The sequence below is a fragment of the Schistocerca americana genome, chromosome 7, assembly GCF_021461395.2.
Source record: "Schistocerca americana isolate TAMUIC-IGC-003095 chromosome 7, iqSchAmer2.1, whole genome shotgun sequence".
NCBI lineage: Eukaryota > Metazoa > Arthropoda > Insecta > Orthoptera > Acrididae > Schistocerca > Schistocerca americana.
This window is the reverse complement of record NC_060125.1, coordinates 541,533,982-541,559,006: the sequence shown is the minus strand read 5'-3', so window position 1 is coordinate 541,559,006 and position 25,025 is coordinate 541,533,982. Positions and strand designations below refer to the sequence as shown.

General features: G+C 42.9%; 1 protein-coding gene across 2 annotated transcripts in view; it reads right to left on the bottom strand.

Moving 5' to 3' along the window:
- Positions 1-25,025, bottom strand: part of LOC124622152 (pyruvate dehydrogenase protein X component, mitochondrial-like) — a 132,725-nt gene that overhangs the window by 102,276 nt on the left and 5,424 nt on the right. For both annotated transcript variants that reach the window (XM_047147791.1, XM_047147790.1), the window contains exon 3: positions 7,784-7,983. In XM_047147791.1, coding sequence (XP_047003747.1) covers positions 7,784-7,983 — 200 coding nt within the window. The remainder of the gene's footprint in view (positions 1-7,783; positions 7,984-25,025) is intronic.

Sequence of the window (25,025 nt, the reverse complement as noted above, 5' to 3'; positions counted from 1 at the left end):
CCTAACATAAAACTGAAATACAGCAACAGCAACCCCTACCTTTTGGTCAGAGTTCGCTGGAAACATTAAAGGGTTAGTTTATTGTCATTCAAGTTATACTATGTGGAGGACGAAACTAGGGAAATTCATTACAGAATAAAGATGTAGCAAGGTGTTTCATATTTTTAAGGAAGCAGCCATCTTAGAAGTGAGACAAAAGGTTGCAGATTTCATGACGTTCGCGGCTAACACTTATCCTCTGAGTTGTAAGTGTTGTGCTTGGACTTTAGAGCAGGCTGCAGCTCTTAACAAAAAGCCACATATGCCAGGATGGGGCTGCAACACCTCCGAGCAGTAGTTGGGACCAGCAAAGATTAAGTATCATGGGCAGCGTCCCGCAGTCTCCGAGCACTCCTGCAAGATGCGAGTCATGAATCGTGACAGCTTGTCCCTCAAACAATGGGATGGCCTATTATATGTGCGACAAATTCTGTGGCACATCAACAGAGAGATTTTGCTCTCCTTTGTGACACGGACAGAACCCGAGCGACTACTACTGACCAAAAAAAGGCTCAATCAAGAGAGGGATGGAACCTTTCCTAATCGCCTGATAAGCATGGCATAAAATAACCTCCCCTTGTTGAGAACACCACTGGTGCACTGGCAGAAGCTATGGGGATGTCAGCAGTTGTAGTGGTGTATGAGAGGTGAGGTGATGGGGAGGGGAGGAAGTGTTAGTTTACAGGCCTGGCTGTATACAACCGAGCTGCACAGCAGAAAGATGGCCCTGTAATGCATGCTTAGGGCAAGCACAAAAGGATTAGGTGCAGGAAATGGCAGGTAAAACCCAAGAATTAGGGGAGACTTGCACACTTGTGGCCAAGTGACAATTGCCAGCTACTCTATGTAACTTAGAAGTACATGAAAAATACTAAAATTGAATCTAATAGTGTCTCACAGAATATGATGATATCAAATTTTGCATCTTGATTTCATGAGCTCATAGCAGTATTGCAGTTCATTGTATGGCCTCTAGTTCATGAGTAACACACCTTTTCATTCATGCTTCTATACACAGTAAACACATAATAACTTGATTTATCTAAAACTCAAACGATACTCAAGTAATGGTGACTTGAATTAATATGATTCAATCAAATGAACCAGAGCACAACACAATCCAAAAAAAAATCTTAGCATAATGTCAGCATGTGTTCCCCTACAACTTTAACCTTTCCCCAAATATGTTTAATGTTAGTTCCCAAAAACCATTTATGTGAAAAATTATATACCATGTTCCTAGACAGAAGTAAAGCTCTTCATAAATCAATCACAATTTCAATTTGGTGTATCTTAACTATGAACTGAGTATGTCATAAGGAAGGGTAGAAGTTTGTGTACCTTTTGATATGGCACAGTCATTTACAAAAGCATGTTTGTTTTTGTTTTATTCATCTTAAAGTAGAGCATGACAGCACCACTCAATGCCTTTATTGATAATTGCGTTAATACTCATGTTCGAATGATTTGGAAGGTGGGAGAGTAATCAGAATGAGAAGAGGCTTATTTTGATATGTTGTACGGTAATGAAATGTATGAACTGTTGATGACGGTCATTTTAATGACAATTCTGTAACAAGACATGAACTTGGCTAACATGGTCTAGTATCCAAGGTTCGAATGGTACTGGAGCACCTCACCTCATGGTCTTTTGCTTGAAGTAGGGACATCATGGTATCTGAAACTTCCTGGCAGATTAAAACTGTGTGCCCGACCGAGACTCGAACTCGGGACCTTTGCCTTTCGCGGGCAAGTGCTCTACCATCTGAGCTACCGAAGCACGACTCACGCCCGGTACTCACAGCTTTACTTCTGCCAGTACCTCGTCTCCTACCTTCCAAACTTTACAGAAGCTCTCCTGCAAACCTTGCAGAACTAGCACTCCTGAAAGAAAGGATACTGCAGAGACATGGCTTAGCCACAGCCTGGGGGATGTTTCCAGAATGAGATTTTCACTCTGAAGCAGAGTGTGCGCTGATATGAAACTTCCTGGCAGATTAAAATTGTGTGCCAGACCGAGACTCGAACTCGGGACCTTTGCCTTCCGCGGGCAAGTGCTCTACCATCTGAGCTACCGAAGCACGAGTCACGCCCGGTACTCACAGCTTTACTTTTGCCACTATCTCTTCTCCTACCTTCCAAACTTTACAGAAGCTCTCCTGCGAACCTTGCAGAACTAGCACTCCTGAAAGAAAGGATACTGCGGAGACATGGCTTAGCCACATTTTCTACGTGTTCCTTCCAATTTAAGTTGTTCGTAATTCTAATTCCTAGGTATTTAGTTGAATTTATGGCCCTTACATTTGACTAATTTATCATGTAACAAAAGTTTAACAAACTCCTTGTAGCACTCATGTGGATTACCTCACACTTTTCGTTATTTAGTGTCAACTGCCAATTTTAGCACCCTTCAGATATCTTTTCTAAATCATTTTGCAGTTTGTTTTGATCTTCTGAGGCGATAAACGACAGTGTCGTCTGCAAACAACCTAAGACGGCTGCTCAGATTGTCTTCCAAATCATTTATATTGATAAGGAACAGCAAAGGGCCTATAACACTACCTAGGGGGAACACCAGAAATCACTCCTGTTTTACTCGATGACTTTCCATCAATTACCACGGACTGTGACTCTCTGACAAGGAGTCACAAATTCAGTCACATAACTGAGACGATATTCCATGAGCAACTAATATCACTAGAAGCCGCTTGTGTGGTATAGTGTCAAAAGCCTTTTGTAAATCCAGAAATATAGAATCGATCTGAAATATATATAGATGTTTGAGACTTGAAAAGGTCTCTGAATCATATAGTTTCATTCCAACAATTATTTTTTATTTGCAATATTGGCTGCCTATTTGTGTGAGATCAATGATGTGTTTAAATCCTTTTAATTAAACAAGTCTGTTCTAGGGTAAGAAAGAGCAGTGAGGCCACACACACAGAGCCAAACAAGCCTCCTAGGGGAGCCTCAACACACAGACGGAAAGTCAACGATTATTTGTGATTGCTACTTGTGATGCAGCTCTTCAGGCTACTCTATCCTGTGCAAGCCTCTTCATCTTCGAGTAACTACTGCAACCTACATCCTTCTGAACCTGCATATTGTATTCAGGTCTTGGTCTCCCACTCGTTTTTCAGCCTCCACGCTTCCCTCCAATACTAAACTGGTATCCCTTGGTGCCTCAGAACATGTCCTACCAACCTTCTTCTAGTCAAGTTGTGCCACAAATTCATCTTCTCCCCAATTCTATTCAGTACCTCCTGATTAGTTATGTGATCTACCCAGCTAATCTTCAGCATTCTTCTGTAACATCACATTTCAAAAGCTTCTATTCTCTACTTGTCTGAACTGTTTATAATCCATTTTTCACTTCAATACATGGCTACAATCCATACAAATACTTTCAGAAAAGACTTCCTAACACTTAAATCTATACTCGATGTTAACAAAAAAATTTTTCTTGAAGAATTCTCTCCTTGTTATCATCAGTCTACATTTTACATCCTCTTTACTTCAACCATTATTAGTTATTTTGCTGCCCAAATAGCTAAACTTATCTACTACTTTAAATGTCTCATTTCCTAATCTTATTCCCTCAGCATCACCTGATTTAATTTGACAACATTCCATTATCCTCGTTTTGCTTTTGTTGATGTTCACTTTATATCCTCTTTTCAAGACACTGTCCATTCTATTCAAATGCTCTTCCAGGTCCTTTGCTGTCTCTGCCATAATTACAATGTCATCGGCAAACCTCAAAGTTTTTTTTCTTCTCCATGGATTTTAATTCCAACTCCAAATTTTCCTTCTGTTACCTTTACCGCTTGCTCAATACACAGCTTGAATAAAATCGTCGATAGGCTACAACCCTGTTTCACTCCCTTCCCAACCACTGCTTCCCTTTCATGCCCCTCAACTCCTATAACTGCCATCTGGTTTCTGTACAAATTGTAAATAGCCTTTCACTCCCTGTATTTTACCCCTGCCACCTTCAGAATTTGAAAGAGAGTATTCCATTCAACATTGTCAAAAGCTTTCTCTACGTCTACAAATGCTAGGAACATAGGTTTGCATTTCCTTAACCTATCTTCTAAGGTACGTCGTAGGATGAGTATTACCTCGCATGTTCGAATATTTCTACAGAATCCAAACAGATCTTCCCAAAGGTTGGCTTCTACCAGTTTTTCCATTTGTCTGTAAAGAATTCTTATTAGTATTTTGCAGCCGTGACTTATTAAACTGTTATTTGGTAATTTTCACACCTGTCAACATCTGCTTTCTTTGGGGTTGGAATTTTTTTTTTCTTCTTGATGCCTGAGGGTATTTTGCCTGTCTCATACATCTTGCTCACCAGATGGAAGAGTTTTGTCATGGCTGGCTCTCCCAAGGCTATTAGTAGTCTAATGGAATGTTGTCTACTCCCAGGGCCCTGTTTTGACTTAGATCTTTCAGTGCTCTGTCAAATTCTTCATGCAGGATCATATCTCCCATGTCATCTTCATTTATGTCCTCTTCCATTTCCATTGTATGCCCTCAAGTACATCACCCTTGCACAGACCCTCTATTTACCCCTTCCATTTTTCTGCTTCCCCTTCTTTGCCCAGGATTGGTTTTCCATCTGAGCTCTAGATAATCATACATGTGATTGTCTTTTCTCCAAAGGTCTTTTCAATTATCCTGTAGGCAGCATCTATCTTATCCGTCTTACTCCTAGTGATATATGCTTCTACATCATTATATATGTCCTCTAGTCATTCCTATTTTGCCCCTTTGCATTTCCTGCCAATCTCATTTTTGAGACATTTATATTCATTTTCACCTGCTCCATTCCCCTTACATCAATTGAATTCCGTATCACTTGTGTTACCCAAGGAAATCCACTAACCCTTGCCTTTTTACCTACTTGACCTTCAGCTGCTTTCACTGTTTCATCTCTCAAAGCTACCTATTCTTCTTCTATTGTACCCCTTTCCCCTGTTATTGTCAATTGTTCTCTAATGCTCCCTCCGAAACTCTGAATAACCTCTGGTTCTTTAAGTTTATCCAGGTCCCATCTCCTTAAATTCCAACCTTTTTGCAGTTTCTTCAGTTTTAATGGCAGTTCATGACCAATAAATTGTGGTCAGAGTCCACATCTGCCCTGAAAATGTCTTACAATTTAAGACCTGGTTTGCTAAATCTCTGTCTTACCATTATATAATCTATCCGGTGTCTCCAGGCCTCACCCAGATATAAAACATTCATTCAAGATGCTTAAACCACAGGTTAGGTATGATTAAGTTATGCTCTGTGCAGAATTCTACCAGGCAGTTTCCTCTTTCATTTCTTGCCGTATTCAGCTACTAATTTTCCTTCTCTTCCTTTTCCTACTATCGAATTCCAGTCCCCCATGACTATTAAATTTTTGTCTGCCTTAACTATCTGAATAATTTCTTTTATTGCATCACATATTTCTTCAGTCTCTTCATCATCTGTGGAGCTAGTTGGCATTTAAACTTTTACTAGCATGGTAGGCATGGGCTTAGTGTCTAACTTCGCTACAAAAATGCTTTCACTACACTGTTCATAGTTGCTTATCCGCATTTCTATTTTTTTATTCATTATTAAATCTAATTGCATTACCTGTATTTGATTTTTTATTTATAATCCTATATTCACCTGACCTAAAGTTTTATTCCTCTTGCTATCGAACTTCACTAATTCCAACTATATCTAACTTTAACCTATCCATTTCCCTTTATAAATTTTCTAATCTACCTGCCCAATAAAGGGATCTAACATTCCATACACCAATCTGTAGGAGGACAGTTTTGTTTCTCATGATAATGGTGTCCTCCTGAGTAGTCCCCACCCAAAGATCCAAATGAGGGGACTATTTTACCTCCAGAATCTTTTACCCACTTGGATGCCACCATCATTTAACCGTACAGTAAAGCTGCATGTCCTTGGGAAAAATTACAACTGTAGTTTCCTCTGCTTTCAGCCGTTCACAGTACCAGCACAGCAATGCTGTTTTGGTTAATGTTACAAGGCCAGTTCAATCAATCATTCAGACTACTGCCCCTGCAACTACTGAAAAGGCTGCCGCCCCTCTTCAAGAACCACATGTTTGTCTGGCCTCTCAACAGATACCCCTCCGTTGTGGTTGCACCTATGGTACAGCTATCTGTATCGATGAGGCATGCAAGCCTCCCCACCAATGGCAAGGCCCATGGTTCATGGTTTTTATAAATACAAAACATACACAAATAGAATGCTACTATTTGTTTCACAATTTAACATTTGCTGTGTCATACACAAAACAATATCTCACAGGCCATACCTACAGTAAAAACTGAAATGGACTGACACTACATATGACACGGTGATGAGATTCAACTGACTTAATTTCTGATTCACGTATGATCCTATGACTCTCTGTAGTCCAATGACATGCACACATGAAACATGAGGATCATTTTAAAAATAAATAATGATTTTTTTCTCTAGATATTTTTATTCACAACAATGAAAGAAAATTTATTTTACAACATGCTTTTATAAGATCTGCGACCCTGCTGGTGAGGTGGGACAAGAACTGCATGGGTCATCACATCTATAAACATTCTTTACTTCTAGAACAATCATTTGCTAGAACCATATGAGACACTGCACAAAACCTCTGGAACCATAGAACAGCATCTCAAGGTAATGTGAGTGTTGTCCAAGCTTCCCGCTCAGTGACACAGATACAAATTACTGCCTCTGAGGTTAAGAACAAATTGATCAGTCTCATAGCTCAAACAAAGTTGAACAATCTAGTGTCAACAGAGGAAAAATATATGTAGCGGATACAGTGGATTATAGTACTATTCGCTCCTGAGCACCTCAAGTTTTTTTACATACAAATAGACACTGAATGATGTATGCAGCCTCTCAGTACAGGTGCTTATTCCCAAAATGCAGCAAATGCTGATAACCCCAATGTTGAGTGCCATAAGGAAACAAACAAAAACTAACCCCCCCTTCTGAGCACAAATTCACAGACTAATCCTGTTACTACTTAAATAATTGCAAAAAAATTTAAGGTCCTACAAGAAGAGTTATTGAAGTGAGTCAGTGTTACCATATGTTAACTGTATGTAGGCCCGTTTCAGAAGGGGGGGCAAAGAGTGGAGGATCAAGCCCAGCTGTCATGGAGAGCCACAGGGAAAGGAGCCATATGGGGGAATACGCCATGTCTGGCACCTGCAGTGCCAGCATCATAAACTGTGCTTCGTACTTCCACGAAAACAGAAGTCACAAACAGAAGTAAAAAATCACTTAAATGCTGTTTGTAAATGAAAGTGAAATCGTTATATGTATTGACACATTTAGTAAAGACCCCAACTAAGGCAATTATGTGCACTTCTCACAAGTGAAACTAAACAGTACCAATTACCGTGGTTAACACACTGTACTCTATTTCTGTAATGTGTAAAAAATTTCTTAAGGTTCTGTGATCACGAAAAGGAAAAAAAAAAAAAAAAAAAAAAAAAATTGTGAATTGTTAAGCTAGGGATATACCTTTTCATTTCACTTTTGATACCATGTGAACTTCAACAGTTGAACTTTGCTGAATTATATGACATTGTACAGGGAGTACTAGAAACCTAAACCCGATTTTTTGCCTTGTCAGTTTACCATGCCACAAAGGAAAAAAAAAAAAATAATAATTATTAATCTCAATACTGAACCACTTGACCAGACAGAACAGACTCACTGTGGTGTTTCTGGGTGGCCAGGTTTCGCAGCGACAGAAGGAGCCGGGGGTGGGGCGGTTGGGGCAGATGGAGCAGGAGCAGAGGCAGGGGGCGGTGCCCCAGCCGAAGCCGGCACTTCCACAGACTTCCAGTCCTCTCCCTGAGCCACCATCAGAGCTATCAGCGTCCCCACCTTGACATCAGCTGTGTTCTCTGGAACCTGTAAAATAATTCGTACTTGTTATTTGATCCACAACAGTAAAAGGTTCTGTCACTGTTTAGAATTACTACACTGCCTCTACCTTATTACAACAACTCGAAGTTTAAGTTCACCTTTAGTCTAAAAAGTAGATCTTCGTGCAACTTGCTCGTTGTTTCTCCTCTACAACGAATGCATACAAGTATATAGACTCAAATCATTTCTTTAAAAGTTGTGCTACTTAGATGTAGGGAAACAATTTACTTTTTCTAAAATTGTGCAGAATATATGACACTTTGAAAACACTGCACTGACCCAAAAGCTGGTTCAAAATGGCTCTGAGCACTATGGGACTTAACATCTATGGTCATCAGTCCCCTAGAACTTAGAACTACTTAAACCTAACTAACCTAAGGACATCACACAACATCCAGTCATCACGAGGCAGAGAAAATCCCTGACCCCGCCGGGAATCGAACCCAGGAACCCGGGCGTGGGAAGCGAGAACGCTACCGCACGACCACGAGCTGCGGACACCCAAAAGCTGGTGAGCATGTGAAACATATGGTTGCGATTTTCAAAAAGAAAACTGAGTCAGTTAGAAACAAAACATACTCAGTCTAATTAGGCTAGACACAAGTACAATTGATGATCATTTGCCAGCTAAATACACAAAGCTGGAACTGCAGTTCAGCAGCCTGACTATGGTGAGTGGTTGTGTCAGGTCCAGTGGGAGAGGGGAGAAAGGAGATGGTTAGCCATGAGGGAGAGTTGGGGAAGGTGGCTGACAGTTCAGATGAGAGTAGGGATAGGAATGTGACACTGGCACCTGTTAATTTATAAGCACACGATGATGATGATGATGATGATATGGAGGAATCAAATGGAAGAATATGACACAACTTAGGAAACAGAGACTGCTGGGAAGAGCGTGTGGGTGCAGGATTAGCGAAGTTAGGTTCCTGCAGCAAGGTAAAGGTGCATGTGGGGCTGGGACCAGTGGAGACAGAGACTTGTAAGATTACAGGAATGAAGGACATGTGGCAAGGACAACTCCCATATATGTAGCTCAGAAATGATGGTGTTGGGGAGTTAGGATCCAGGTGACACAGGTTGAGAAGCAGCCACTGAAACTGAGCATGTTATGTTCAGCAGTGTGTTCTGCCACTGGATGGTCTGGTCTGCTCCAACACACAGTTTGGCAGTGGCTATTAATTCACGCAGACAGCTGGTTGCTGCTCACGTCCACATAAAATGCTGTGCAGAAATTGCAGCAGAGCTGGTATATGATACAACTGGTTTCACAGGTAGCACTGCCTCCAATAGGACAGGATAAGCTTGTGACAACACTGGAATAGGATGTGCTGAGTCTTGCCCCTGGTCTTCATCAGAGATATGACCCATCCGGCAAGAGATTTGGAGCGGGTGTGACCTAAGAACACAGCAGTCTTACCCTATCCCAGGAGAGGAAGGACCATCTGTGAAAGCAACCATGTCGTGTTATCAGCTCTACTGCCTCTCCCTTCCAAATTCCAATCCTGAGTATCAGCTGACCACTCCAATCGGTCAGTCACCCTTCTACAACCCACCCTCCCATTCTCTGCCTCCTTTCTCCATGTGAGACAAACTCACTCTCTCTCTCTCTCTCTCTCTCTCTCTCTCTCTCTCTCTCTCTCTGTGTGTGTGTGTGTGTGTGTGTGTGTGTGTGTGTGTGTGTGTGTGTGTGTGTGTGCACATGCATATGTATGTGAACGTGAACTCTACCTTAAAAAAGGATTCATCCAAAAGCTGACAAATTTCTTTCTTCTGTATTTGCCTGTAAGGAAGGAAGATTAAAGTTTAACATCCCATCAACAGCGCAGTCATTAGAGACTGAGAACAAGCTCGGATTACTGAAGGATGGGAAAGGAAACGGCTGTGCCATTTGCCAAAGAAACCGTCCCGGCATTTTCCTGGAGTATTTAGGAAAATCACAGAAACCACAATCTGGATTGCTGGACGGGGATCTGAATCATTGTCCTCAACATCTATAGTTTTATTTAATTATAAATATAATTATAATAAATGAACCACAACAGTTTTACAAATCACTCACTAGCCACTGCTATGTCAAAAATTAAAAACTATATCACCCAGAATGAACTTGAATAGCTCTTAACAGACACACCTAAAAATAAGCTAGCAGAGGAGAAGTGGGAATTGTTTACCAGGTGAAAGAGTTCCCACGCAGACTAGACATTCTGTCTCATGGACACAAAGTGACCGTTTTAAGGGTGCAAGCCTTGGCATCGACTTCATAAATGAATAAGATCAGCTGTTTTCTCCGATCTATTTAGTTATACATTAAAAAGATGATACTGGCCTATTCATTACTTTCAGTCTCCCAGCACAGTGTATGACTAATGCCCGAGTATAAAGAAGAGCAAGTGGCAGGGTGCATCTAATGGCCATTGTACACTGACCAGGCCTGCACGGCCTCTGATGGAATATGTAATTCCTAAGAGGGCTTGAAGTGTGTCATAAACCACTGTTGATACAGAATGTCATGTCATGTCTTTTTGCAATAAAAGTTGCCAGTCATTGAAGAGGGCTCAGGTATGCACTTCTGTATCATGTATGTCTTTAGTGAGCAAATGATTAAGTGGAGTTGAAAGTGTTTGCAAACAGTTTATAAAGAAGAAGTATATATTATATGCATGTAGACAAATTGTTGTGACTCGCCGATCTTTCAAAGTGCTGCCGCACAGTTACGCGCGTCCTCTACATGCGGCACTGTCTGCCAGCGATGCAGCAGCCGCGCCACCTAAGCGGCCAGCCAGCCAGCCAGCCAGCCAGCCAGCCAGCCAGCCAGCCAGCCAGCCAGCCAGCGGCAGCTAGACTTGGACTCAGTGCCGATTTGACTGTTACCGTGTACACATGTCTTACTTTGTCTACTTGATCTGTAGTCACGACATGTATTGTGTCGTCTCTGAAATATATGCGTTCAACTTGACGTTATAACAATTGGCGACGAGGATAGGATTTTTCTTTTCCATCGTTGACCCACAGATTTCCATGGCTACTTTAGAGCAACTATTGCAAGGTCTCATCGAACAGCAAACGCTTGTCACAAATGCCATTCGTGATTTCGTCGCGGCATCCAATGCGGGGCGTCTCTCGTCGTTGTCTATACCTCCTTTTCCTCCTTACAACGAGACGGCGGAAGACTGGTCTGATTACAAAAAACGTCTTCGACAGCACTTCTTGGAATTTCATGTCGCAGACGAACAAACATGTAAGTCTCTGTTCCTTTCATGGATTTCACCTCAAATGTATCGGTTGTTGGCACAATTGTCTCCTTTGAAAGATCCTGCGTCTTTGTCCTTTGCTGAAATGTGCTCACTTCTGTCCGTCTATTTTCGAAAGCAAACGCATGTAGTAGCCTCTCGTGTTGCCTTTTATCGTTGTCAAAAACAACCGAATCAATCCTATCGTGCTTGGGCTGCTGAACTTCACGGCCTCAGTCGAAAGTGCCAATTTGCTACTGGCGTTCACAAAGAATCCTACGCCGATTCCATGGTACGGGATGCTATTATCCGGTCAGCACCCGACAAAGAAGTTAGACAACATGCCCTTCAGTTGGCAAAGCCAACTCTAGATGAAGCCCTATCCCATCGCGGAGTCTTTAGAAATTTCTCGCACCGCTGGAGTGCAAATAGAGGCGTGGGGTGACGTCGGGGAAATACAACCTCTGTGCGCTGTTGACGACACGTGCGGCATGTCCCCACCCGCCGACGTGGCCACAGTACGCTCCCACGCGCAGCCTCGGCCTAACCGTAAACAACCCTCTAAGAAACTGCAGCAAAACCCCTGGCAACTTCCTTCATGTCCGCGGTGTTTTACGAAACATTCACAAGAGGATTGTCCCCAACGTTGGGCCATGTGTCACAATTGCAAAACGAAGGGTCATGTGTCTTCCGTTTGCAAATCCGACCACATACATGATGTTCATGACCGTGACACTGACTCTGTTTCTGTGTTGTCTGTCAATTGTACTTCTTCCCTTTCATGGAAGTTATTCCTCACTGTCCAAATACTTGGTCGGGATGTTCGCATGCAGGTGGATACTGGTTCTGCAGTCACTATCATCAATTCTCAGACGTATCTTCAGTTGGGTTCTCCAACCTAATCACCTGTCACTAGGCAATTACGGACATACAATAAACAGAAGATTTCTCTCTTGGGACAATTTTATGCTGAGGTATCTTACAAATCTGTCGTTCACACTGTTCCCATATTTGTGGTCGACCCTAGTAACGCGTAGAATCTTTTTGGTTTCGAAGCCTTTCGCGTTTTTGGGTTCTCCATAGATGACTCTGTCAATATTGTCTCTGACGCTATTCCTTACACTCACTTGGATTCCTTGTCGACGACATTTTTGTCCCGTTTTTCTCCTGGGTTAGGCCGTGCAAACAAATTTGAAGCTCATATCACGCTCAAACCTACTGCTCAGCCTTAGTTCTTTTGGGCTCGGCCCATTCCTGTGGCCCTTCGTGATCAGGTCAAACGGGAGCTGGATCGTCTCACTGCTTCATGGATCTTGCTTCCTGTCACTTCCAGTGAGTGGTCCTCGCCTGTCGTTGTCGTTGCTAAGCCCAATGGCGATATTTGTCTCTGTGGCGAATTCAAAGCCCCGACCTGAAGAATTGTTCACTAAACTTGCTGGAGGCCAGTATTTTTCTAAAATTGACCTGTCAGAAGCTTATCATCAACTTCCTCTCGACGCTGCTTCCTGGCAGTTCCTGATCCTTAACACGCCTTTCGGCCTCTATCAATACCAACGATTGCCATTCGCGGTTGCCAGCGCCCCTGCTCTCTTTCAGCGATTCTTGGAACAATTATTGCTCCCTGTCCCTGGGTGTATCAATTACATGGACGACATTGTTGTCAATGGCTACACCAGTGAAGAACATCTTCAGAATCTCCGCACACTTTTTCATGTCTTAGAGACTGCCAGTCTTAAGTGTAACCTTCAGAAATTAAAATTTTTTCAGGCATCTACCACATACTTGGGGTTTCAACTCTCTCGGGATGGTATTCGTCTGCTTCAGCAAACTGTCGCTGCGATCGATGCCCTTCCTCGCCCTACATCTGTTAAGGAACTGCAGGCCTTCTTGGGGAAAATAGCATACTATCAAAGGTTTTTACCGTCGGCGGCTTCGGTGGCTCAGCCGTTGCATCGCCTGTTGCACAAAAATGTGCCCTTTCACTGGTCCGCGCCATGCGATGCAGCTTTCCAGAAATTGAAGACTATGTTGAAACAGGCCCCGTGCCTGGCTACTTATCGACCTGGGCAACATCTTGTTCTTGCCACTGACGCCTCTCAATATGGGGTTGGTGCAGTCCTTGTGCACTATTTTTCTGACGGTTCTGAACAACCCATTGCTTATGCCTCCTAAACGCTCACGGATGCCCAACGAAAATATTCTCAAATTGAAAAAGAAGCTTTGGCCATTATTTATGCTCTTCATAAGTTTGGTGTTTTTCTTTATGGATCCAAATTTCATCTTGTTACGGACCACAAACCACTTGTTTCCTTGCTCCATCCATCAACGTCGCCTCCCGACAAGGCTGCACACCGCCTCCAGCATTGGGCTCTTTACTTGTCTCGTTTCAATTATGAGATTCATTTCCGGCCGACGGCTCAACATGCGAATGCTGATGCACTGTCTCACCTTCCCATGGGTCCTGATCTGGCATTCGATTAGGACGAACTTTTGTGTTTCCACCTGGATGTCGCCGAGCAGCGGGTTGTGGACGGGTTCCCCATCACCGGGGACCGGCTGACGGCTGCTACAGGTTCTGATCCTACCCTCTCCCGGGTTTTAAGCTGTATTCAGAAGGGTTGCCCAGATCGTCTGTCCGCTAAGATTTCCATTGCGGAACTACTACGCTTTGCGCTACCGCCTCACGGCTAGGGATGGTGTTATCCTCCTTTCCAACGACAATCCTTCGCCGCTGGTTGTGGTACCTGCGTCTTTGCGTGCGTCGGACTTGCGCCTCCTTCACCAAGGGCACTGGGGTGTCTCTTGCACAAAATCTCTGGCGCACCGTCATGTGTACTGGCCTGGCATCGACTCTGAAATCGCACACATGGTCGCTGCCTGCAGCCCTTGTGCATGACAGGCCGCCGCCCCAAAGTCATCTTTGTCACCGTGGCCTTCTCCTGAGAAGCCCTGGGAGCGTAGTCATGCTGACTTCGTGGGACCTTTTTTAGGTACTTATTGGCTACTCGTAATTGACACATACTCTAACTTTCCTTTCATTGTCCGTTGCACGTCGCCTACCACTGCGGCAACCACACATGCTCTAGCTCGCATTTTCTCTTTGGAAAACCTTCTCTCTACTCTTGGTACTGATAATGGTCCGCAATTTGCCTCTTCCGAATTTGCGGATTTTTGTGCCCGTCACGGTGTCATGCATGTCACAGCCCCTCCGTTCCATCCACAGTCAAACGGTGAGACTGAACGACTGGTCCGCACATTTAAGGCTCAGATGAGGAAACTCCCGACTTCTTCTGTGCTTCTCCAATTTCTGGCTTCTTACTGTTTCACCCCCATGGGCGACCACAGCCCAGCTGAGCTCTTACATGGCCGACAGCCCCGCACACTACTTCATCTTCTGCGGCCTTCCACCTCACGGCCGCGGGTGCCTTCACTTGGCCGGTTCACCGCCGGCGACCTTGTATGGGTACGGGGATATGGCAGGCAGCCAAAATGGAGTCCTGGCCGCATCTTACAACACCGTGGCCGAAGCCTGTATGAAATCCAGATGGACAAGGGTGATGCTGTGCATCATTCGGAAGAACGGACGCCACCAGGAGACGTGCCCATACAGGAACCGGATGACCATCACCTGTCGGAGCAACTCTACTCGCCTCCTTCTCCTATGGACGCCGACACATCGCCCATGTCTCCTGTTATAACAACCGGACTTGCCACAACGGGCAGATTGGTGCACGGGGCCCCAGCAGATTCGACCCCTATGTCTCCTGTAATCTCGACCCGTTATCATCGGGGACACTTCCGTCCGTACGGAAAGCCTCCTCCTCGAGATTTTACAGCCAGTCAAACAACACCTATGGAAGTTAGCAATCTACAGGCCACCTCCATCATGACCAGTGCAAAAACATCAAAGGGGGAAAAGTTTTGTGACTCGCCGATCTTTCAAAGTGCCGCCGCGCAGTTACACGCGTCCTCTACATACGGCGCTGTCTGCCAGCGATGCAGCAGCCACGCCACCTAAGCGGCCAGCTAGCCAGCGGCCGCTAGGCTTGGACTCAGTACTGATTTGACTGTTACCGTGTACACATGTCTTACTTTGTCTACTTGATCTGTGACTTACATGTATTGTGTTGTCTCTGAAATATATGTGTTCAACTTGACGTTATAACACAAATATTGATTCCAAGTACCAGGTTTTTGCTGAATGTGAAGGTTTGAAGCAAAAGCAAAGTGAGAGATTTGAGTGAGATTAATACTCAATACATGGTTGTAAAATAAGTAGAAAAGTGGAAGAAACCAGAAGCAGTGTTCTATTAAGTAAAAAGCATTAAAAAGTGTAGGTTCTTCACACCATATGAATTTTATTATTATTATTATTATTATTATTATTGTGAGTGACTCCTGGGATGTTCAATTGTTTTTGACGAGTTACTATGTAATGCGTTGAGACCATATGTTGATGACATATACGGAATAAAAACCAGTTATTATACCAACTGCATGACTGGAGGTTGAAAGTTGTTGTTGTGGTCTTCAGTCCTGAGACTGGTTTGATGCAGCTCTCCCTGCTACTCTATCCTCTGCAAGCTTCTTCATCTCCCAATACGTACTGCAGCCTACATCCTTCTGAATCTGTTTAGTGTATTCATCTCTTGGTCTCCCTCTACGATTTTTAGCCTCCACACTGCCTTCCAATATTACATTGGTGATCCCTTGATGCCTCGAACATGTCCTACCAACCGGTCCCTTCTTCTTGTCAAGTTGTGCCACAAACTCCTCTTCTCCCCAATCCTATTCGATACTTCCTCATTAGTTACGTGATCTACCCATCTAATCTTCAGCATTCTTCTGTAGCACCACATTTCAAAAGCTCTATTCTCTTCTTGTCCAAACTATTTATCGTCCATGTTTCACCTCCATACATGGCTACACTCCATACAAATACTTTCAGAAACAACTTCCTGACATTTAAATCTATACTCGATGTTAACAAATTTCTCTTCTTCAGAAACGCTTTCCTTGCCATTCCCAGTCTACATTTTATATCCTCTCTACTTCGACCATCATCAGTTACTCTGCTACCCAAATAGCAAAACCCCCTTACTACTTTAAGCGTCTCATTTCCTAATCTAATTCCCTCAGCATCACCCGACTTAATTAGACTACATTCCATTATCCTCGTTTTGCTTTTGTTGATGTTCATCTTATATCCTCCCTTCAAGACACTGTCCATTCCGTTCAACTGCTCTTCAAAGTCCTTTGCTGTCTCTGACAGAATTACAATGTCATCGGCAAACCTCAAAGTTTTTATTTCTTCTCCCTGGATTTTAATACCTACTCCGAGTTTTTCTTTTGTTTCCTTTACTGCCTTCTCAATATACAGATTAAATAACATCAGGGAGAGGCTACAACCCTGTCTCACTCCCTTCCCAACCACTGCTTCCCTTTCGTGCCCCTCGACTCTTATAACTGTCATCTGGTTTCTGTACAAATTGTAAATAGCTTTTCGCTCCCTGTATTTTACCCCTGCCACCTTCAGAATTTGAAAGAGAGTATTCCAGTTAACATTGTCAAAAGCTTTCTCTAAGTCTACAAATGCTAGAGACGTAGGTTTGCCTTTCCTTAATCTAGCTCCTAAGATAATTCGTAGGGTCAGTATTGCCTCACGTGTTCCCATATTTCTACGGAATCCAAACTGATCTTCCCCGAGGTCTGCTTCTACCAGTTTTTCCATTCGTCTGTACAGAATTCGCGTTAATATTTTGCAGCTGTGACTTATTAAACTGATAGTTCGGTAATTTTCACATCTGTCAACGCCTGCTTTTGTTTGGGATTGGAATTATTATATTCTTCTTGAAGTCTGAGGGTATTTCGCCTGTCTCATACATTTTGCTCACCAGATGGTAGAGTTTTGTCAGGACTGGCTCTCCCAAGGCTGTCAGTAGTTCTAATGGAATGTTGTCTACTCCTGGGGCCTTGTTTCGACTTAGGTCTTTCAGTGCTCTGTCAAACTCTTCACGTAGTATTATATCTCCCATTTCATCTTCATCTACATCCTCTTCCATTTCCATAATATTGTCCTCAAGAACATCGCCCTTGTATAGTCCCTCTATATACTCCTTCCACCTTTCTGCTTTCCCTTCTTTGCTTAGAACTGGGTTTACATCTGAGCCCTCGATACTCATACAAGTGGTTCTCTTTTCTCCAAAGGTCTCTTTAATTTTCCTGTAGGCAGTATCTATCTTACCCCTAGTGAGATAAGCCTCTACATCCTTACATTTGTCCTCTAGCCATGCCTGCTTAGCCATTTTGCATTTCCTGTCGATCTCATTTTTGAGACGTTTGTATTCCTTTTTGCCTGCTTCATTTACTGCATTTTTATATTTTCTCCTTTCATCAGTTAAATTCAGTATTTCTTCTGTCACCCAAGGATTTCTACTAGCCCTCTTCTTTTTACCTACTTGATCCTCTGCTGCCTTCGCTACTTCATCCCTCAAAGCTACCCATTCTTCTTCTACTGTGTTTCTTTCCCCCATTCTTGTCAATTGTTCCTTTATGCTCTTCCTGAAACTCTCTACAACCTCTGGTTCTTTCAGTTTATCCAGGTCCCATCTCCTTAAATTCCCACCTTTTTGCAGTTTCTTCAGTTTTAATCTACAGGTCATAACCAATAGATTGTGGTCAGTGTCCACATCTGCCCCTGGAAATGTCTTACAATTTAAAACCTGGTTCCTAAATTTCTGTCTTACCATTATATAATCTATCTGACATCATCTAGTATATCCAGGGTTCTTCCATGTATACAACCCTCTTTCATGATCCTTTAACCACGTGTTAGCTATGATTAAGTTATGCTCTGTGCAAAATTCTACCAGGCGGCTTCCTCTTTCATTTCTTAGCCCCAATCCATATTCACCTACTATGTTTCCTTCTCTCTCTTTTCCTACTCTTAAATTCCAATCACCCATGACTATTAAATTTTCATCTCCCTTCACTACCTGAATAATTTCTTTTATCTCATCACACATTTCATCAATTTCTTCGTCATCTGCAGAGCTAGTTGGCATATAGACTTGTATTACTGTTGTAGGCGTGGGCTTCGTGTCTATCTTGGCCACAATAATGCGTTCACTGTGTTGTTTGTAGTAGCTTACACGAACTCCTATTTTTTTATTCATTATTAAACCTACTCCTGCATTACCCCTATTTGATTTTGTATTTATAACCCTGTATTCACCTGACCAAAAGTCTTGTTCCTCCTGCCACCGAACTTCGCTAATTCCCACTATATCTAACTTTAACCTATCCATTTCCCTTTTTAAATTTTCTAATCTACCTGCCCGATTAAGGGATCTGACATTCCACACTCCGATCCGTAGAACGCCAGTTTTCTTTCTCCTGATAATGACATCCTCCTGAGTAGTCCCCGCCCGGAGATCCGAATGGGGGACTATTTTACCTCCAGAATATTTTACCCAAGAGGACGCCATCATCCGTTAATCATACAGTAAAGCTGCATGCCCTCTGGAAAAATTACGGCTGCAGTTTCCCCTTGCTTGCAGCCGTTTGCAGTACCAGCACAGCAAGGCTGTTTTGGTTAATGTTACAAGGCCAGATCAGTCAATCATCCACACTGTTGCCCCTGCAACTACTGAAAAGGCTGCTGCCCCTCTTCAAGAACCACATGTTTGCCTGGCCTCTCAACAGATACCCCTCCGTTGTGGTTGCACATACAGTAAAGCTATCTGTGTCGCTGAGGCACGCAAGCCTCCCCACCAACGGCAAGGTCTATGGTTCATGGGGGGGGGGGGGGGGGGGAGGTTGAAAAGTGTAACAAAAATAAGCTCAGAAACAATCATATTCAACCCAGTGGAGATTACATAAATATTGCTAGGCAAACCTCCACACAGCCTGGTTAGGTTAGGTAGAATAATGTGATCAAGATCTCTTTTATAAAGTAACTACTATGCAATTTTTTAGGTAAAATGTGACTGAGCTATAGTTTTATAATATAAATAATAGATTTGCAAAAATATTAAACACTAAATTAAATTAAGAAGACAGTTAAAAAACTGAATTTGCAATCAAGGGGGAGGATTTTTTATTTACAATCCTGTATTCACCTGACCAGAAGTCTTATTCCTCTTGCTATCGAACTTCACTAATTCCAACTACATCTAACTTTAACCTATCCATTTCCCTTTATAAATTTTCTAATCTACCTGCCCGATAAAGGGATCTAACATTCCATACACCAATCCGTAGAAGGACAGTTTTGTTTCTCATGATAATGGCGTCCTCCTGAGTAGTCCCCACCCGGAGATCCAAATGGAGGATTATTTTACCTCCAGAATTTTTTACCCCAAGGATGCCACCATCATTTAACCGTGCAGTAAAGCTGCATGCCCTCGGGAAAAATTACAACTGTAGTTTCCTCTGCTTTCAGCCGTTCACAGTACCAGCACAGCAATGCTGTTTTGGTTAATGTTGCAAGGCCAGTTCAATCAATCATTCAGACTACTGCCCCTGCAACTACTGAAAAGGCTGCTGCCCTTCTTCAAGAACCACATGTTTGTCTGGCCTCTCAACAGATACCCCTTTGTTGTGGTTGCACCTACGGTACAGCTATCTGTATCGCTGAGGTATGCAAGCCTCCCCACCAATGGCAAGGCCCATGGTTCATGGTTTTTATAAATACAAAACACACACAAATAGGATACTACAACTGTTGCACAATTTAACATTTGCTGTGTCATACACAAAACAATATCTCACAGGCCATACCTACTGTAAGACTAGAAGAAGGATACATTGATAAGATACATCCAGAGATAGCAGGGAACAGTTAAATTGGTAATGGAGGAAAGTGTGGGGGTAAACATTGTTGAGGGAGGCCAAAGCTTGAACACAATAAGGAAGTTAAAGTAGGATTGCAGTAAGCATGCAGGGGTGAAAAGCCTTGCACAACACAGTCTAGCATGGACAACTGCATAAAATCTGTCTTCCGGCGATAATAACAAAAACAACCACCACAACAACAACTATGAACAGCTGAGAATCAAAGTAATAAAGTACTCTAAAAACATAAAGCATCTTGGGAACTAACAGACAAACAATGTAAAACACAGAACCATTAAGTATTAAACATGATGGTAACACAATGAAAAACACACACACACACACACACACAGGCACAGGCAGGCGCCCATGCGCATACGCCCACACACACATCCCCTGCATCCACCTCCTCTTCCCCACAGTCTCCCCTTTCATCTGTCCCGCCATCCCGCACCAATCCCTTAACCCATGTCACTGTGTACCACAAACTCACCAGTTCCAATGCCTGTGTGCCACATTTTTACCCTGTGCACCTACTGGCCCCCCTTCCCATGTTCCTATCTCACTCACCTGCCGTCTCCCTCTGAGCAATCAGCCACTCTTCCCCAACATACCACGCTGCCCCCTTGCCTCTTTTCTCTCCTCAACCACTCCTCCCGAGACTGCACATCACCACACTGTACTAGCCAAATGCATCAGTGTACGTGTACGTGTACGTGTACGTGTACGTGTGTGTGTGTGTGTGTGTGTGTGTGTGTGTGTGTGTGTGTGTTAGCACACGTGCGTGCGCGTGCGCATGTGTGTGTACGCGTACGCGTGCACATCCCCTCTAGCTCGACAAAGAATTCATCCAAAAGCTAGCAATGTTTTCAGTCTTCCCTGTGTGCCTGTCGGTGATTCAATGTTTCCAGTACCTTGTGAGTTGTTGCCTTTACTCCAAAATTGTTTATATTCTGCCAGGACTTTCTGTACCTCACTGATGACTGCTTAAAACTGAGGGTGGTCAAATCAAGGTTTAAAAAGGGAAGTAAGGAAGACAGACATCATTTATCTCCATTTTCACCAGATATTTGAAAGTGCTACTCTGTCTCAGCTTAATGGCTTCTTCACGAAATGCAAACTGCTTACACAATAACAAGTTTTCATGGAGAATTTAGCCACAAGAGCACAAAGAAAACTTTGTAATTAGATTTTCTGTTATGGTCACTACTCCAAAATAAATATCTTACTGTTAAAATAATATTTTAGATTTGAATTGGACTGATTTTGTTGCCCAAAACCAAAACATTCACAAGAGTGTAAAATTTGCATAAGCAACACATATACAAAGTAGATAATAAATACAATACATATATAATTAAACTATAATTAAAAATTATGTTCAAAGAATTCTTCCAGGGAACAAAAACAATTTTGAATTAATAAATTACTTATAACTTTTTTAAACTTCTCCAGCTTTTAACTGAATATGGTAATTTATAAAATAATCTAATGGATGTAAGTGTCAAGATGTATACAATTTTAGTATAAAGACAGCAGCCTGGGTATGTGGTGGGGGTATGGAGCTAGCAGGAGTGGGGAACGAGTAGGATAGCACGGCAGTGGTGGGGGAAGATGCTGTGCTGCCTGTAGGAGCATGCAGAGAGATGGTGGGGACAGGATACGGCTGCTAGATGCAGTGTGGGGACGTTGTGTGGGGTCAGGTGTGGGGTTTGGAGGGGAAGGGACAGGAGAAAAGTAGAGAAGGGGAACAGAATAGTAGGTGCACTGGTGGGATGAAGGCCGGAGTGGTACTGGTGTGGAAGCAGGGAAAGGGATGAGTACACAGAGGATAGAGAGGGATAAGTACATAGAGGACAGGGACTGGCGAAAGTTGAAGCTATGGGGGTTACGGGAACTAAGTACTGTATTTTATGGACTATAAGACACTACACATTATAAGATACATCTAAATTTTTAAGGAGTTTTTTTAAAAAATAACATTTCTACCATTTTTATTATTAGACTGCAAAGCCAGATTGAAAAACATCTTAGTTCATAAAACCAAACTGACCTTTAAGATATCTGAAAATTGTCATCTAAAATTTCTTCTCCTCCTCCTTCCTCTTTGTTGTCACCATCATCCTCTTCATAGATAAAATGGTCTCCACTAACTTATGCTGCACTTCTTGAAATATATAACAACAATGTCTTGCCTCACTCTAGACCAACGTTTTATCCGACACACTTGTTTGATAGTAGGTCATTTTCAAGCTCCCTGCGGTGAGAGTTCATGTTGGGTTTCATCCATCATCCGCTTGTTCCATTCCTCTCTCATACACTTTAAATGGTTTATTTATCAAGACGTCAAGAGGTTGCAACTGCAAAGTAAGTCCTCCCAGAATAACAGCAAGCTCTGTATTTCCCTGTACCAATTTCTATTTGACATTATTTTTCAAATCATTGCTAAACTCATATAGCACAAGAAGAGAACTCTCCTTCAATAAAGCACCTTTCCTTCTTTTCCACACACCGTTAATCCATAATTTCATACCAGCCTTGTCCACCCAACCCTTGTTATGTACATGAATAACAACACCTGGCGGTATTTCAGAAGGTTTTGGCACTGTTTTGCACTTGAAAATGATCATTTGGATTAAGTTTAGTACCATCAACACAACACGAAAGGAACTTGTGCATTCTTTCATGTCCGCTTGTTTTTATAGTTACAGTTTTAACACCTTTCATGGCAATAGTTCTGTTACTTGGCATGTCAAATGTCAGAGAAGTTTCATCCATATTCGCTATTTGGCTTAGTTCCAAAGTGGTTTTCTCTCAGTTTTGAATAACAAAATGATGAAAAAATAATCCTCTCTCTTCATACTCTTGTGGCATTTTCTAAGATATTTTGGATCTGGTTCGCCTGCTAAGTCTGTGGCACTTCATAAACCTATAGGCCAACCAATTCCACCCTTAAAGTCTGTTAAGTTCCACTGTACCACTAGCTTATGAGCATGTATTTGAATTATTTTTGTATTAATTCCACTGCCATTTTGACGGTGTCCTTCGATCCATTTCAATACGTACATCACCTTCTAGTTTTGACCATTTTGCATTCAGCTCTCTATTTGCACATTTAGTCTTCCTCATTTTTTTCCGTTTTTCTTTACTAGCTGACCAATCCCAAACGGCTTTTTCTGTTGGTGGGCGGCTGAAATGTTGCTCAGCTGCTATGTTTCCATATTCTTCTGCATATGTTATTACTTTTGAAATATAGCCTGCATCCTATGAATACCTTGTATTTTCATCCATTATCAAACTAGCTACTAACAAAAATTTTATACTGTTACCAATATCACAAATCACTTTCAGTTCAATACAATGGCACTGTGGGCTGCAATGATGCATCACAGGCTAGACAGTGTTCTAGATTTGGATGGCGGGGCAGGAGGGAGACAGTGTTAGCAAGCTTGTGAATCCCGCAACTCATGTTCAACGCATGGGTGCACTGCTGCTGCAAGTTGAATCCAATGTTGCCAACAACCAAGGCAGGTTTCTCGTGGCATCGAATATATGGTCTTTTTAAGACTACTGGGAATTTTATATCAAACACTGGCCATTTTTACATTAATTCTGAGTATAAGACGCACCTGAATTTTGGAGGCAACTTTTTGAAGAAAGGAGGAGGATGAGGAGGATGTTAGTGTTTAACGTCCCATCGACAACGAGGTCATTAGAGACGGAGCGCAAGCTCGGGTTAGGGAAGGATGGGGAAGGAAATCGGCCGTGCCCTTTCAAAGGAACCATCCCGGCATTTGCCTGAAACGATTTAGGGAAATCACGGAAAACCTAAATCAGGATGGCTGGAGACGGGATTGAACCGTCGTCCTCCCGAATGCGAGTCCAGTGTGCTAACCACTGCGCCACCTCGCTCGGTTTTGAAGAAAAAAGTGCATCTTATAGTCCATAAAATATAGTGTGTGTTGTAGAGAGAGTTCCCGCCTGCTCAGTTCGGAAACCCGGGTGTTGGTAACTAGAATACAGATGGTGCAGGCTACGAAACAATCATTAAAATGAAGCACATCATGTTGGAGAGCATGTTCAGCAACTAGGTAGCTCTCTTGGCCACAGTTTGGAGATAGGCATTTCTGAGGACAGACAGCCTGTTAGTTTTCATAGCCATGTAAAAAGTGGGACAGTGGTTGCAGCTTAATTTATAGTTTATAAATTACATGGCTTCTTTCACATGTGGCCTGCCTCTTATGGTGTAGGGGGACGCCTGGGACCGGACTGAAAAAGGTGATAGTGGGAGGAAGTATGGAACAGATCTTGCATCTAGGTCTATTGCAGGGACATGAGCCATGAGGCGAAAGGTTGGGAGCAGGGTAGAATGGGGATGGACAAGTATACTGGGTAGGTTTGGGGGCAGCAGAATACCACTGTGGGAGGGGAGGAGTGGATAGTGAGGAGGATGTTCCTCATTTCAGGACATGACAAGGGGTAGTCAAAATCCTGGTGCAGAATGTGGTTCAGTTGTTCCAGTCCTGAATAGTAATGAGTCATGCGAGGAAAGTTCCTTTATGGCCGGACAGTTGGTATGTGGGAGTTGGTTGGCAACTCTCTGGCCACAAAGGAACACTCCCCTCATGACTCCATTACTATCCAGGACTGAAGCAACCGATTACATTCTCCGACAGTGTTTCAACTACCTCTCATCATGCCTTCAAATGAGGATTATCCTTCCCACCCATTCCAAAGTGGTATTCTGCTGCCCACCAAAACTACACAACATCCTCACCCTATTCTACTCCAGCCCTGCTCCCAACTCCTTGCCTCATAGCTTATATCCCTACAATGCACCTAGATGCAAGACCTGTCCCATACATACTTCCACTACTACCTACTCCACTCCTGTCACAGTTATCACTTACAACCCCCTCTCCCCCTAAAGGTGGAGCCACCTTTGAAAGCAGTCATGTGATG